The 17,939-nt window shown below is 35.5% G+C and overlaps 1 protein-coding gene across 1 annotated transcript in view; it reads left to right on the top strand.

Annotated features, from left to right (window-relative positions):
* The window catches only part of LOC143229955 (dystonin-like), a 209,110-nt gene that overhangs the window by 110,318 nt on the left and 80,853 nt on the right, over nt 1-17,939 (top strand). The window contains 7 exon segments of the mRNA XM_076462843.1: nt 734-10,702; nt 11,555-11,701; nt 13,597-13,821; nt 14,371-14,484; nt 16,162-16,245; nt 16,622-17,260; nt 17,626-17,826. Of these exon segments, the coding sequence (XP_076318958.1) occupies nt 734-10,702; nt 11,555-11,701; nt 13,597-13,821; nt 14,371-14,484; nt 16,162-16,245; nt 16,622-17,260; nt 17,626-17,826 (11,379 nt within the window).

Here is a 17,939-nt window from a genome sequence, read left to right as displayed (position 1 = left end):
GTACTGAGCTGTAAATGTTCACATCACATGAGGAATTGTTGAACTTGTTTTATTGACATGATGTTTTGCAGAATTAAAGGAAGTTTATGTGCTAAAAATTATTAGATTTGCTTTAGGTGAACCACCTAATGTTACACTTATGTTACACCTAATGTTACACTTACAGGGCTTGTTTACATAACTGTCCATGTACTCTGACAGCATTAAGGTAGAAACTTACACAGTTATTTTTCATTTGTACATTTAATAGTTTTTTTGTTTTTGAAAAATTTAAACAGTCATTGAAAGTCAGAAATAAAAAGACTGAGTAATAGATCGAGATTTTGACATTTATATGGAGTAGCAGATCGAGATTTTGACATTTACATGGAGTAGCAGATCGAGATTTTGACATTTACATGGAGTAGCAGATCGAGATTTTGACATTTACATGGAGTAACAGATCGAGATTTTTCCTTTTTAAGATCCACCAGAAGTTTGGGGAGGTTTCTGTACTTTCATTTTTGGTTTGGTACTTAGTACTTTGGGATCTGTAGGGTTTTAGGCATTGATGAGACACTGCACTGCATGTAATTTTTTTTTGTAGGGTTCTATGTTAGAAAACTTTCTTCTAGTGATGATATTTCTATAATGTTTAGCTCAAAGTTTTCACTTTCTTTTAAGTTATAGCACTACACATACATATTTGTTATGTAAAAGCATGCTTCACAATTTCTATCTCTGTCTTTCACAGTATTCCTTCACATTCAACGAAGTCACTCCCATCATTTTACGGACGTACTGCACAGAACTGATAATAGACCGTGTGGCTTCGCCTAGAACAGTAGAAGTGGATTTATATCCTTATGTTGTAGAAGGAGATACAACTTTCGACACTAGAACTGTGACTCAAACTGTCAAGTACACTGTTGGTTCTGAAACTCCTGACTATGACACAGAGATGCAAAAATCATCTTCCACTTACACGGTAAAAACTTCAGATATATCACCCACCATAGCTTTAAAGGCCAAACCTTTAATACTTTCAAAAGATTCATCGTGGTTATCTTCAGTGGAGTCACCAAGTTCTTCAATGACCTTCTCTGAGATTAGGAGTGCCAAAAGATTAGAGAAATGTGATCAGTCAACCAATACAGAACACATTGTTCTTATTAAAGGAATTACAAATACAATAACACAGGAAAAACTTACAATCAGTGAAGCTATTGAAGAAAGTATTTTAAATGTTAAAACTGGCCAATATTTAGATCTTAGGGCCAGTCGACGAATTAGTATTGAAGATGCGGTTGTCCAAGGTTTAGTTGACTCTAATTTTGCTGATCGAATTACTGAAGTATGTGGCATTGTTGATAAGAAAACTGGAATTGAACTGACTGTTCTAGAGGCAATTCAAAAAGGTCTGTTTGAGCCAAAGGAGGGAAATTTCCTAGACCCTAAAGAAGGTAGACCTATAACTGTTGATGAGGCTGTGGCTCTTGGAATTGTTAAAGAAGACAAGGTACAGCTCTTAGTCAATAAGGGGATTGTCAAGACATCAAAACTGACCATCATTCAGGCTGTCCACAAGGGGTTGATAAATGATGAAACCGGAGCTTATAGAATACCAGGTTCTAGTGAACTACTGTCCATTCCTGAAGCTTTCAGCCGAGGTTTTCTTGTGGGGGAACCTGCTATCCGAAGTGAAGGAGGAGTGACTCTTAAAGAAGCTCTTCAAAAAGGAATGGTGCATGAGCGGTCAGGTCAGATCCTTGATGATGTGTCTGGGGAGAGATTTACACTTGATGAAGCTGTTGACAGAGGTATTTTACATTCTGACTTTAAAGAAATTGTTGATTCATCCACAGGAGAATTCTTCACCATTTCTGAATCTATACAACGCGGTTTAATCAATCCACAAGTTGGGCGATATATATCCAGTATAACACACAAGCAGGAAACTTTTCACCAAACTTTCCAGCAAGGATTAATACGACCACCTTTGTTTCTGAAAGATTTACTGAGGCAGGGATTACTAAGTGATGATGGAGAAGTAACTAATCCAATTACTGGTCAGAAATTCTCATTCTTAAAGGCAATGTCTCTTGGTGTTTTGGAAACAATGAGGCAAACCATTGTTAATCCCAATACACAAGATTTGATGACAATACCTGAAGCACTGGAGAAAGGCATTTTAACTCCACATGGACTGTTTAAAAACACCAAGACTAAAGAGACCATTTCTCTTTCTGAGGCCGAAAATCAAGGGTTCATTGTTTCAGTTTGTTTCAAGAAGGTATTTGATGTAGAGGGAATAACAGATTCATCAGAAGAAGGGAATATTAGCTTCACAAGAGCAGTAAGTAGTGGTTTAATAGACCTTGAATCTGGTAGTTTCGTTGATACATCTACAGGAAAAAGAATAAGTTTTGAAGAAGCTGAACAAAGAAAATTAATCCAACTTCAGTTGTATGAAATGTTAAGGGATAAAGTTGGTATTATGGATGAAAGAGGTAGAGAACTGTCACTTCTGGATGCTGTTTTTAAAAGATGTTTGGATTATAAGACTGGACTGGTCAGAGAACCTCGAACCAAGAAACCACTTCCATTGTATGAAGCTGTTTACAGAGGATTTATAACACAGGAGGGAGCAGCTGTTTTGAAAGGTCTGCTCAATATTAAGGTAAATATGATGGATATGAAGAAATTTACTCATTCTATGACTGTGTCAAAACAGTGTAGAGACAAGATGATCTACCAAAGTGCAGGCTATCAGGAGTTTGGTAATTTTACATATAGACAAGACATAAGAATACCAGTGTCTTCAACCCAAAGTTATAACCCAAATCGGTGTATTTCACCTTCTGATAAACACATGGAAGTAAATGGTCTTAAATCTCAAAGATTGTTTGATTCTAGTTATCATGAGGAAGAAAAAGAAATTCTTAAACGTAAAACATTATCGTCAGAAAAGAATTATTTAACAACAAAATGTAAAATTCTTTCACCAGCATCTCCTTCATTTTCATCCCAAATGACTGATATTTCTGACAAGAAGTACAAAAGTATCTCACAAGAGACAACAGAGAAGCAAAATTCAGAAAGATCTTCAAGTATTGTTCCTGCCATTACACAGCTTAAATCAGTTGAACTTCAAAAAAATAGAGAAAATACAGAAATAATGTCAGAGGGATATAAAAAAATTTTTGAGTCTTCTACATCTGAAAAGCCTCCAATGGCTTATTACTCCAATGGAATGAATGCATATGATAATGAGAAGTTAACAACCAGTTTCCATACAATGAGTTGTACTAGAACTGTGCAGGTGCCACCTGGTGGTTGGTTTTTGGAAGATGCTATTCATCAGAATCTGTTTGATGCAGAATCAGGACAGTTTCAAATCCCAGGGACTGTAAAAAATGTTTCTTTTAAAGAAACAATTACATTAGGTCTTGTCAATCCTAGATCTGCTTCTGTTTATGATCCAACAAGTAAAACATGGCTATTTTTGTCAAGTTCATTAGACAGAGAAATACTTGATGCTCATGGTAACTTTATTAATGTCAAAAGTAAAGAATATTTTCCCATGAAAGAAGCAATTCATAGAAATCTCATCGTGTTTGAGAAACCAATGGACATTGAGTATAAAACAACTAAAATTATCTATATATCTCAGGTTGAAGGTGAACCAGATCATATTGAAATAATAACTGAGCCCTGTCCTCAGCCTGCTGTTCCTGTAGAGTCAAAACCTAAACTGGTATTTTCTGAGATAAAAAGTACTCCTATAGTATCTACAGAAGATAAGAGTGTTTCTGCCTTTCCTCAAGGCAGTGTGAAGGTAGCTCCAGGTTTGTTTTATGAATTAGGGTCAGCAGATATCTTTGAAGAGCATAGTGGAAAGAAAATGAAGTTGATGGAAGCTGTGAATATGGGTACAGTTGATGGCAGACAGTTTCAGGTATTAAATTTCACAAGTGGTGAAACATTCAACCTTATTGAAGCAGTTGATGCTGGTCTTGTAGATAGACAGAGTGGAGATTACCTACACCCAACACTGTGTAAAAGGATTCCATTGAAAGAAGCAGTAATCAAAGGGCTATTATACTACTTTCCTGGAGATGAAAATCTCCCCAACCAGACTTTATTGACATCTACAAGTGAACAATTTCAAGTTCATAGCTTAACCAAGTCTCTTGGCACTAGTGAACAAGTCAAGTTCAATGACCTGATTAGTACCACCAATATTTCAGATTTTACACAGCTTAAAGTCACTGAACCACTAACTGGACAAGACCTAGCTTCAGAAGAAGTGATAGTTAGAGGATTAATTGAACCCAAAACAAGTGAGCAGTATATAGATCCCTTCAAACATCAAACATACGTACAAGGTTCTGAAGAAAACCTTATAATTAACAAATCATATACAGTTAACATTCGAGAGCCAAGAACAGGTCGTGAGATGTCTCTAGAGGAAGCATTGGAAGAAGGCTTAATAAATGCTGACATGGTTTCCAAAATCCATTATGGATGGCAGCTACCAGGCTATGAAGTCAGTACAGCCATCTCTGTGACAGTTGTTGATCCAGTAAGTGGTGAACCATTATCTCTAGAGACTGCTGTTGCTAGAGGTTTGGTTAGTGCTGATACAATTAAAAAAATCAAAAGGAGAGAGGATATTGAAGTGATTTCTACTAAATATAAAGATGTCATCAATGGTCAGAAAATGCAATTAAATAACCACTCTTTACGAAGTGAGCACCATCCCCATCCTTGTGATGAAACATTTCCAACAAGGTATCTTGGTAATGAAAGTATTAGAATACCATCTCCTGATCCAAAAAGTAGAATATCTGAACCTAGATTTGAAGTTACCTTTGGTAGAGCCAGGTCTATTGAATCTCCACAGGAGAAGGCTCTAGTACCTCACAAGGTTCGGAGAAGACCTGTTGTTCCAAAAGATGCTGCCAAAAAAGGACTTTTAGATGATAAAACAGCAAAAATTTTGGATTCTGCTAAGGTCCTGACTGGTCCAAATGGTCATCAAATGAGTTTAAAGGAAGCTATTAGATTAAATCTGATAGATGGCAATAGTGGAGCTATACCTGATCCATATAGAGGTGAAAAATTAACAATTAAAGAAGCCCTTGAGAAAGGTCTTCTAGATCCTTCAAGTGGCACTTTGTTAATGCCAGTTGGTCGTAGTTTAACTCTACCAGAAGCTGTATTTCAAGGTCTAGTACAACCTGTGATGCAGAGAATTATCCATCCAGAGATTGGTGAGATTTTACCATTATATGAAGCCATTAGTTGTGAAATCATCAATCCGGTTTCTCAAGTCATTCACCCTGTTTCACACCACCATATCACTCTGGAAGAGGCAGTCAGCAAAGGTATCATTGACCATATCACTGCTGAAGTGCACATGCCTGTTGGTAAAATTAGTTTGGTTGAAGCAGTACAAAAACATAATGTTTTTGATCAGCCTTCCATTGTGCAAGAGGAGTTTTTACCTCCACTAGGATTTACATTTCCTGTTGCTCTAGAGCACAGATTTATAGATACTATTACTGTTGAATTTATCCATCCAGTAACTGCAAATCGCATACCACTGGAAGAGGCCATATTTTGTGGTTTGATTATGGTTGTTCCTGTTCCACCACTCCCTCACAGTGTTAACATAGTAGAGGCTTTGCAGAAAAGATTGATTAATCCTGAACATTGCTCTATGAAACATCCTACTACTGGCCAGGAAATCACTGTCAGGGAAGCAGTGGACAGTGGTCTCCTACAGATAACACCTTTGACTACCCAAACAGAAGTAAAATCTAGCATTTCTCAAATTGCAACTTTGCAGTCTTCTAAATTATTTCTCCCTGATGGGTTCATGCTGGATCCCAGTTACATTATGGTTGGGCCTGATGAGGTAAAGCATACTAAGACTGGTCAAGTGATGACTGTCACAGATGCACAGAATCGTGGTATAATGAGAAAAATCACAGAAGGTGGTACACATGACCCTCCAGTCACTATTACAGAAGCTCTAAAATGTGGCATAGTAGATTTGCAAGAAGGAACATTTACTTCTGGTACTGGCCTTGATTCAATACCGATATCTCAAGCTGTAACTAGAGGTCTTCTTGTGGAAGATTACAAACATGTAGAGGGAGTAAAAAAATATACAGTACCACAAGCATGTAAGTACCTTTATGATACACGAATTGAAATGTTTAAAGAACCAGAAACGGGAAGATATACATCTTTTACTAGGTTGGTAAAATTAGGGTTGATTGATTTGGATCATTTTTTGTATGATACTCACACAAGAGAACTCATGACAGTGGAAGAAGCTTTGCATCAAGGTAAGTTGGATGGAAAAACTGGAAAATTTGTTGATTCTATCAACAACAGAAAGATTTCTATCACTGAAGCAACCAAGTTAGGGTTATTATTGAGCATTAATAGATTATGTCTTGAAAATCAACCTGAATATGTTAAAGAGAAGAAAATGCAACCTTGTGCTGGTTTACCTCCAGACACTGGTGATAAAATCTCCAAAGAAAAGGCTTCATTCAGAGAACACTTCCAACAGGAATCACTGAGAAGTACTAATCATGATGTAAAACCTGTTGTCAGTGAAAGAATTTGCCTACAAGAAGCACTAGACAATGGAATTATTAACCGAGAAAGAACCCATGTCACTATACCTAGTATTGGCCAGAGACTGAAATTGCAGTATGCATTACAGAACAACCTTGTTTCTGAAAACAGCATTATTGAATTACGCAGCAGAACAGAAGCTTTGCTGATTGAACAGTCTACCCAACTGTTAGTGGATGACCCACTAAGTATGGCCTTTGCTATTAAACATGGATTTTATGATCAAGAAGAAGGTATTTTCTTGAACCCTGAAACTGGAAGTTACCAACCATTCTCAGACTTTGTCTCACTTGGTGTGTTAGATGCACACAGAATAAAAGTCAAAGATCTTAGATCTTTTGAATATGTGAGTCTGTCAGAAGCACTTCACACAGTTATAATAGACAGGAATACTGGCCAAATGGTAGACCCCAAAACAGGTGAAAGAGTTCCATTTTTTGATGCTGTTAAACGCGGGTGGATTATTTATCTTCAGGATACCGATAAAGATCATAAAGTTAAAAAGCCTATGACTTTCAAATATGCAATAGAAAATGGTTTATTTGATGGTAATAAAGGATTGGTAAAGTGTACAGCCTTTTCAGAACCAATTCCTTTAGGAAAAGCATTATTATCAGGAGAAATAGACTCTAGTTCTGTTTCTGTTTACAATCCAAAGATGGAGGACATAATGACTGTGAAAGAAGCTGAAAAAGCTGATATCCTTAATCTTGCTACAAATACTTATATAAATCCCGTAACTTCCCAGGAAATATCTTTAGCAACAGCATATAAGAGAGGGTTGATTCTTGTTTCACAACGATCAATGTCTTTGGAAGCTGTCATTAAGAAAGGCCTTTATAACCCAACTTCTGGGTCTGTTAAAGACCCAGTTACTAATCAACAGATGGATCTTGATCAGGCTATCAAAAAAGGTCTTATAGATGCTTTTATCACTGAAGTGAAAGACACCAAAAATGATAACCTGCTATCCCTAGATGAAGCACTAGAGATGCGTATAGTTATGTCAAAATCTGGAAAAATTAAAGACACAGCTAGAAATTCCACTCTGTCTTTAGATGTGGCTTTACGTAAAGGCTTGATAGTGACAAATCGAATACAGATGTCTCTTGTTGATGCTGTTAACCAGGGACTGTATATAGCAGATACCGGAAGATTCTCAGATCCAGCCACTGGAAATGAAGTAACTCTCTCTGAAGCTGTTTCTATTGGATTCATAGATGTTGAGTCAGTGAGGGTAAAAGACATCCAGTCTGACTCATTAGTCAGCTTGAAAGAAGCCATGGCCACTGGATTGGTGGATAAAGAAGCAGGAATACTAACTTTTCCTAATCCTATGTCACTAGATATTGCACTTTTGAAAGGATTTTTTGTTACAACAAGGTTTCCCTGGGCTCTCCAAGAGGCTCTGGAACATAGAATGTATGATCCAGAAACAGGATTAATGATTGATCCAGGCAGTGAAGAAAAGATAACACTTGGAGAAGCCATTAGGCATGGTTTGGTTGATCGTGAGGCCTTAACTTTAAAGGATCCGAGATCAAGTGATATTTTAAGCTTATCAGAGGCTATTCGTGTTGGAATAATTGATCCAGTTTCAGGCATGGTTACTGATCCAACAGTAGGGTCAGAGATGCATTTATTTGATGCTCTTGATCGAGGCTTAATTATACCTGCAAAGAGGAGGTTTTCACTTCCAGAGGCTATCTATAAAGGGTTTTATGACCCCAAAACTGGCAGATTTGTATGTCCAGATTCACAGGAAAAACTGTCTACTGACCGTGCTTTACGTGGTGGATTTATTGACTCAGCCTCAACTCTGGTTAGGGATGAAATCTTTGGTCAAATTTTTCCTTTTCATCAAGCTGTGGAAAATGGAATTATTGATATTAAGGAAGGAAAAGTCAAAGTTAATAAAATAGGAAAGAAAATCAATTTTCAGGCAGCTTTTGACCAAGGACTTTTGATAGAAATCAGAAGACCATTGACTTTGTGGGAAGCTATTCAGAAAGGTGTATATAATGAGTTAAATAGCAAATTCTTGGACCCAGCAGGTGGCCAATGGCTTACTTTAAAAGAGGCTATTGTTTGCCAATTAATTGACCCAGATTCAGTGCATGTCAAAGACACTAGGACTGGGTTCTTAAAGAAGCTTACTCTGATTAATGCTATTGAAGCTGGGCTTGTCAATGGGGAATCTGGAAAGATTGTACAGCCAGATGGACAAGAGGTTTCTTTGGTAATAGCCTTCAAGTTAGGATTAATCATTGAAAGTAAAATGGCTCTATCTATGCAGAAAGCAATCCATCAAGGATTTTATAATGAAGAAACAGGAAAATTTACCGATCCAAACACAGGGAAAAAAATTACTCTTCATGAAGCAATTCGTCGTTTTGTCATAAATGCTTACCTTCCATGTTACTGGGATAAGTCTAATTACAAGCTGTTAAACTTGATTGAAACAGTCAGGGCTGGCGTGATAGACCGCAGAGCTGGAACATTTAGAAATCCAAGTTTGAACCTTGACATGCCCCTCAACGTGGCACTTGAGAAAGGTCTGATTGTGGATATTGAACAGCCTTTTGGCTTGTATGATGCCTTATCAATGGGTTTGTATGAAGTGCAGAGTTCCAAATTTATTCACCCAACCAATGGGCGACATTTGTCACTAGAAGAAGCACTTAAGGAAGAAGTTATAAATCCTCATATATCATTAGTTAAAAATAAAAGAACTGGTAAGTATTTAAAGTTAATTGAAGCTATTAATACGAAACTTATCGATCCCTGTAGAGGTTGCTATCTAATTCCTGGCACTACTCAGGAGTACAATTTGTATGAAGCTTTAGAGGAAGGCTGGATTGTGAGTGCTAACAAGCCTCTGACTCTTGAGGAAGCTGTGAAAATGAAACTTTTCCACATGGAAAGTGGGAAATTTACTGATCCCTTGATTGGTGACCAGTTGGACCTTGGTCAAGCAATTGAACATGGCCTTATAGATGGACAAACAACTTCTGCCAGAGATTCTAACACTGGAAAGCTGAAATCCATTCGCAGTGCAATAGAAGAAGGTGTTGTTAGTGTTCAGGATGGTACAGTGAAAGACCCAACTTGTGGGAGGATGATACCTCTTCCACTTGGATTTGATCGTGGTATTCTGGTTACTACAGAGAAACCAATTACATTTCAACAAGCTGTTCGGAGGGGTTCCATTGACTTTTTGAAAGGAACTTTCAAAGATCCAAGGACCAAGATAGAGTGCACTCTAGAGGAGGCCATCAAACATGAGTTGATAGATCCAGAGTCAGCTGTGGTGAAAGATCCAAATACTGGCTTTTTCAAGACTGTCAAAGCAGCAATTAGAGAAGAATTAATTGATATAAAAAAAAGAGCCATGTTTGACCATAACACTGGAAAGGCTAAAACTTTAACCATTATTTTTGACCAAGGAACTATTATTTTCTTAAGAGAACCCATGACATTTGACAAAGCAGTGGACAGTGGCAGTCTGAATATGGTCACTGGTCAGTTCAAAGATCCAGAGTCTAAAGAAATTCTGATTTTTCATGAAGCTATTAGACTTGGATTAGTGGATCCAGACTCTGCTGTTATTAAAGATACTAAAAAAAAGAGGCTTCTGAAACTGACTGAAGCTTTCATTCAAGGTGTGTTGGACCCAGACAAGAGCACAGTTCTCAATACAGTCACTGGTCAGTTCTTAACTATTGGTGCTGCATATGAATCTTCTTTGATTATCACTCCTAGTAGACTGATATCATTAATTGAATCCTTAGAATATGGAATCTATAATCCAAATAATGGTTTATTTGAAGAACCATTTGGTGGGAAACTAATTAACTTAAAAGAAGCAATTGAGTCAGGATTAATAGACACAACAGTTACGGTAATAAGAGATCCAAGCACGGGACACATACTAAGAATCCAACAAGCCATCCAAGAAGGCTTGCTGGATCCAAAAACAGGCTACATCATAGATCCTGGGACAGGCAGGACAGTTAACCTTTTGGATGCCCTGAAGAATGGGTGGTTGATTCCAGCTGAAGCCAGGGTAAGATCTGCATGGAACCAGACAAAAAATGCATTTGCTACCTGGAACTCGGCAAATATTTTCTTCCCTCTTTGATACTGATTGGCTGATCTAGTTTGCCTGTGACCATCATCTTTATGTGTGGTCAGCTCCCTACCTGGTTCTTTAGCATGTATTGTTCTTTATGCTTATTGTTCTCTTCTTCACAGGTCTCCAGACGTGGATGTTCTCACTGTTACCTCTGAGTAGAGCAGAAGCCGTGAGGATACATCTTGTCCTGAAATCTGAAAATACATCTTACAAAATATACCTGCTTATTATTGCTTAACAACTGCTACAGCATTATTTACTTACCAGACTTAACAGAATAACCACTTGCAACATATCTATCATTAAATTAACGTGGTTGGCATGGGATTGTTTTAACATTCTGCTTGGCTTAAACTAAGAAATGTTGGTTTAAAATGCAGTACTCCAACATTGAGCATGATGAATTTGTAGTTTCTAAAAGTAGTTTGTAGTTACATGTTGTAGCATTTCTAACTTAAAACTATTATTATGTAGTTTTTCTAACTTTAAAAGTAGTTCAGAAATACTTATTACTTTAACAGTTATTGTATCTTTTTAGAATTAATGTTATTATGCTTCACATAACTTTTTTTCATCAAGTAATAGTTTTATATGAATGTACAGTTAAATTCTTCAGAAATTTTATTTAAATTATGTGTGTTAACTGTAATCTGTGAAGAAAATAAAACCAATGCATTACTCTGTCGTTAATATGTAAAGACTGTTGTAGTTTATAATGTATGTATGTACATGTATATGATCATGTTGATAAAGGTAGTAAGAAAACCTCTGGTACATCTGCAGGTGGCTGTCGAGGAAAAATACAGACATTGCGATGACAGTCTTTCAAAGTTACTAACTTGGATTGGAGACGTAGAGATGAAACTGGCTGAACTTGGACTTGTGAGAGAAAATGTTGATGAACTCCAACAGCAACTTGACTCGGCAAAGGTATCAATGTAAATGTGTATTCTACATCATGTGAGATTTATTGACACTTTCTTCATTAACTTCTCATAAGTTAAAACATTTATAGATACTTTCCAAACAAGTACAGAGGAACATTGAGAAACTATTGTAATATTATTTGTTGGCTTAGGTGACTTTAGTTATACAGAAACAAATTTGTTATTTCATCCAGATAATATGATGCCTTTTATTTTGCACTTAGTTGAATCAATAAAAACCACTAAGTCTTACATCACCTTGTATGAGAAACTCAGCATCCATGATTTAAAATATTGAACTTGGCTTATGTATTTCTAGTTTGTAATGTTGTACATATGAACATTAATTTGTGTATTTCTAGCTTGTAATGTTGTATGTATGAATTTTGTCTTGTTTATTTCTACTTTGTAATGTTGTACATATGAACATTAATTTGTGTATTTCTAGTTTGTAATGTTCAGTACATGGACATTTCTGCTTTATACCAACATTTGAAGTTTTTATAATGATCATTATTTCCTGGTCATTTACTGGGCTGATCTGAATTAATAAACCACACACACAGAAACTTGAATGAAATTTAAAAACAATCATTTTTGTGTTATGCAATAAGTTTTTTTTTTAATTGAGACTGTTCTACAATCTCATATCAGACTGTTTCAGTGCTTCATAGTACCATCTTCAGGAGCATAATTCATAAGATTTCATACACTTTTCCTCAACCAATTTTTATTTTAAATTATTACTATTATGGATTATGTGTCATTTATTTACATTTGTCTTTGTGTCGTACATTCTCATTGTGTTTTTTTAGATATAATTGTCTCTGTAATTCACAAATAACATAACACTAATGAACAGCAGGGGACTTTTTGGTTCATCTAGTCTGTCTTATTCACTTAAATAAACTAAACCCTTTAAAAAAAAAAAAAACAAACTTGGAGCAAACTCATATCATTCCAATATTTATCAAGCTTTCTCTTGTATTAACTGCACCAACCACATCCAAAGGCAGCCTATTCCGTGGGCCAACCACCCTATTAGAAAAATGAAACTGTCTTAGTTGAAGATGACTCCTAACTTTCCAATAATTTATATTTGTGTCCTCTAGTCCTGCTATTTTCACTGTGATGCATCAACTTCATTAGTTTACAATCTTGAACATCTCAATCAGATTGTCTCTAACTATTCTTTTTTTTATGAGAAAAAATTTTAAAAGATTTCAACTTCTCTTCGTATAACAACAATTTGTAAACCAGTAGCATTCTTTTCTCATCTAGCAATAGCTAAAGCTTCAATATCATCAACAAATACAAATAATCTATTGAATGTTGAATGTTTATAATGTTGTCAGTGTTTTAGGTCAAGCTAGTATTTTTCTGCTTGATTATATGCTGTGTTGTATGAACATAATTTTCAGCTAATGGTGAAATAACTTTTATATCTGTATAAAATACTCACATTCATTTTGTCTTTGTTGTAAATCCCTTTTAGTCTGATCCATGTACGTGCTTCGATGTTCACAGATTATTTTGTAATTACCTGTTGTTTTTTTTCAGCCTATTTACTTTAGTTTTATTTGATAACTTATTAACTAATTAGTGGGTTTATATATTGAGTAAAAACGTCCTAACGATGATATTTTCAAAAGTCAGAAGATACAGAATCAATTAAACACTGTGTATCAGTCTCAACTGAAAATATCAGTTATTGTTTAAAGCAGAAGCTGTTGTTTAATTTCAATTAACTATTCACAGACAAATTTTTATTACACAGAAGAAGGATCAGTTGATGGAGCATTTATTTCTTCATAGAGCATTTGACCAACAGGAATGGATTAATCACATCTTTGTAAAAGTTCAGTTCTTGATTAGCTTATGAATTACTGAATCACACAGGTTATAAAGGATCATCTAGATGATCAGCAGCGGCCAGTCACTACCTGCTTGGATCAAGTTCGTCAAGTTGTACAACAGGGGGCTGAGGTTTTGAGCAAAGATGAGATTCATCAAATCCAGAAGAACTCGGATAACGTCAAGAAACGTTATGACAGAGCAAACACAGAATGTGAAAGAGTCGTTAGAAAACTATCATCAGCTCAAGATGAACTAATGAAATTCTCGGTGAGTGGAATCTCTATCACCAAAGATAATTTTCTGACATTACAAAATGGAAAGAATATTGTTTGAAAATAATCTCCTGGTCTCTCTTATATTTGTGTGGTGATTTTTGCCATTTATATGCACCTTAGAATGATTATAATCTATATATGTTTGGCCCAGCATGGCCAGGTGGGTTAAGGCGTTCGACTTGTAATCTGAGGGTCACTGGTTTGAATCCCTGTCACACCAAACATGCTCACCCTTTCAGTCGTGGAGGTTGTTATAATGTGACAGTCATTCCCCCTGTTCATTGATAAAAGAGTAGCCCAAGAGTTGGAGGTGGGCGGTGATGACTAGCTCCCTTCCCTCTAGTCTTACACTGCAAAAATAAGGACGGTTAGCAGATAGTCCTCATATAGCTTTGTGCGAAATTCAAAAACAAACAAACTATATATTTTTAATGAGTAAACATACTTAAGTTCTGTTATTACACTGAGATATTGTTTAATTAATTAACTTACCTGTTTGGGTGTTGCTGAGAATGTAAATTGAGTTTTTACATTTAAATAGAGCGAACACCAAACATTCAGAGACTGGCTGCATTGTGCTCAGCAGACTCTTGTGGACAAGGAGAAAGACATGGGTGATCTCCACCGTCTCAAGGACAGCAGTGACAGCTATCGTGTAAGGTTTTTGTCTTTACTTTTGTAGATCAGTCAGTTTTTTGTTTAGGAGAAAGACATAGAGGACCTGCACCTTCTAAATTATTTTTAAAGCACATTGTGCTTGTACTTATTACTGGAATAATGTAAAAATTTTAAGATACGCACAATCTGATCTAGAAGGAAACTTAGGAAAGTATTTGCATAATCAAAAACAGACCTCTATGTATAAACAGAAATGATGGGCCAGTCAATATGTCCTTGTGGACATGTGTTTCTTAAATATTCTAGCACATGTGGCTTACTATCCCCCTTTTATTTTGATCTTGTTTTACAAAAATAAACTTTTCCATTTATGGTTCAAACTATGTACTTATTTACTGTAGAATTTTGACCTGATGATGGTAGCTTGTTTACTGAAACGAGATGGCTTTAAGTATTATTATTTATTGTTGTGTCAAAAATTGTTTGTAATTGTTACTCTTTAATTCCATGCTTTCTTAGGGACAGTAGTAACTGTTATTGTGTAATAATTTAGTCTTTACTGTTGTAGTTTAGTCAGTTTTTAACTGTAGGAAAAGGTTTTCTACTTTTCTTATTTGAGGCAAAATGGTGGTTGTTCTTAATATTTTGCCAGGACTTATAATTTTGTGGTAACAAAATGCTTTATAAAAAAAATTATCAAACCAATTTGTCAAACAAAACAATATTTTTTAAGGTCTTCATTAAGCAAATAAAATAAAAACACTATTTTTCATTTAGTTTAAACAGTAATTTGAGTTTCACATTAGGGTGGAAACATTCCCATAAGGAAACTTTTGAAATGTAAAGATGAAATGGTATGTTCTTTTGACATTTTAGCATGTGTAATCTATAAAAAATGATTAACTTTACAGGTTACATAAAGTATTGTAAAAATATAAATTTTGATCAGTGACACGTTTTTGTAAGTTTTGTTGCAGGAGCATCAGATTAAGATAACGAAGCAATAGGAAACTTATATCTTGAATACATGTGTGTTTGTCTAGGTGTGTCCCTGCCAATGATTTAATTTTAAAGACTAGACAAGAAAGCTGAAATTAAAAATATCATTAAAAGTTTGTAATGTAAACTTATCAGGTGATAACACATCATAGTGCTTTGGGACCTGTTGGTCCATGATGACTGTTTCATTCTCTAAACTAAAACTGTTAGTAACTAAATTTAAAAAAAAGTCTTAAAGTTAGCCCTTAGCATTCTTATAGTTATCAAGCTGTCTGTTAAACTCACTAATTGCTTCCACAACACTCAAAGGTAATCCATTCCAATGACTTACTACTGTGTTAAAAAAAACAACTAAAATTGTCTTAGCTGAAGATGACTAATACCCTACTAAAATATATACTCATGTTCTCTAGTCTTACTGTTCTCACATGGAAAAAGGTTATGCATCAACACCATTAGTTCCCTTTACAATCTTAAACATCTCATTGAAACAAGTTGACTAAAATCAACAGCTTGGTCTTAATAGTGCCCTTGATCTGCTACTTAAAATTTGTTATGTGTAATTATATATGACTTCTGACCTTTATTATACATCTTAAGCAAGTATTAAATGTACAGCAGACTATTTCTATTAATAAGGTGTTGACTAGCGTATGATTTTTATTCAGTGTGTAAGAGTGAAGTAGTGAATATTGTCATTTGTTCCTTTAAACAGGTATTTGCAAATGATGTCTTAGCCCATCAAGCAGATTTGCGATTTATTACTATGGCAGCTCAAAAGTTTATGGATGAATCAAAGGTATGATTATAGATTAGTGTATGTAATTATTTTTCTCTTGAGAAACATATAATTTTTGTATAATTAGTCTTCAGTGATGTCAAGAAAACCCACTTGTAGAAAAAATATATATGCAAAAACGGCTCATTTGGGTTAAGAAAACTTTTTACGTAGAGGAGCGAACAATGTTTTGACCTTCTTCGGTCATCATCAGGTTCACGATGACCAAAAAAGGTTGAAATGTTGTTTGCTCCTCTATGTCTTAATTTTCTTAACCCAAACAAGCCATTTTTTACATATATATAATTAGTCTTGAGTAACAAATTGCACAAGTCTTTAGTTTGTAATTATTCCATAACCTATATTCTGTAACTGTTATATATCTTATGTTACACAGGAATATGCAAAAGTTTTGAACGACTTCAGAACCAATCTTCCTCATCATCTTTCTTATCTGGAACTAAGGGACAGTAAGGTCAAAACTGATGTAGCAAAAGTGACTTCAGCTTATCAGGACCTGTTATCCCAGGTCACCCGCCTCAGTGACCAATTGTTTGGACTAGGTGAGAAACAGAGACATTATGCAGACTGTGTAGAAAAGGCTACTATGTGGCTCACAGACGTTCAGAAAGCTGCCAAGAAGCTGATGGAAGAACCAGTGGCAGCCGAACCTAGAATTGTACAAGATCAACTGGACAGAGTGAAGGCTCTCAGTTTAGATGTTGTTAGTCAGAGCCGTCTGATCACCAGTGTTAAGCAAGCTGGTAAGTCCCTGTTAGACAGCTTAGACGAAACTGATGTCAGTCATGCAGAAAAGGAATCAGTTAAGAATACAGTTAAAAAGTTGGAAGATGACTACAACAAGCTGAACAGTAGTCTCAATGAAAAGAACAATGAACTTCAGACTGTACTTGTCCACTCTCAGGACATTCAAGATGGGATTGACCGAGTGTTGAAGTGGCTAGATGAAGCCGAAGGAAAGCAACGTAGCCAGAGCAAGCCTGTAAGTCTTGTCCATGAGCGTCTAGAGGAACAGGTAAGTTTGAATTTGGAATAACTTTAGATTTTTCATATCAAGATAATTTTCTAAAGAACAGAGGAGATGAGTGGTGTTTCCAAACAGACACTTATGTAGTTTGTGTATAATAAATAATTTTGTTATATGCTGATAGATTACATATTTGCAATGAGTATATATATTGTTCCTAAGGGATGCTTGAGAAACTTATTCCTTTAGAACATTTTTTTATGAGTAACAGATCATAGTTTATTATCTATCAAAATATATTTGAAATAATATTAATTACAAAAAGTTAGAAGGATATTTCAAACGGGTAAGAAGAAAAGGCCAACATGTGTGTTTGATAATCCTGTGATAAATGTCTGTTCTACCTCTTTCAGGTGCAGGAACATAGAATATTTCAGTCAGATATTAACAACCAGAGACCAACTGTTGAAGCTGTAAATAACTCTGCAAAAGATTTACTCAGCAGCTCTAATTCTAGGCTTGCCAAGAAAGTTGAATCGAAACTGCGTGATATGAACACAAGATTTGAAAAGCTGTGTGACAGAGTCCAGAAGCGAAAAGAGTTGTTGGATGAGGTATTTTTTTAATATAGACAGCTAAGTTTAATTTTTAAAGAAGTTGTGTTTGACAAAAGCTATTGGATCATAAGAAATACTTTTAAACAATATCGGAAAAAAGTTTGTTCTTA

This window comes from Tachypleus tridentatus, chromosome 10, assembly GCF_004210375.1.
Source record: "Tachypleus tridentatus isolate NWPU-2018 chromosome 10, ASM421037v1, whole genome shotgun sequence".
In the NCBI taxonomy this organism is placed as follows: domain Eukaryota; kingdom Metazoa; phylum Arthropoda; class Merostomata; order Xiphosura; family Limulidae; genus Tachypleus; species Tachypleus tridentatus.
The sequence above is the reverse complement of the archived record's forward strand: the minus strand, read 5'-3'. Positions and strand labels throughout refer to the sequence as shown.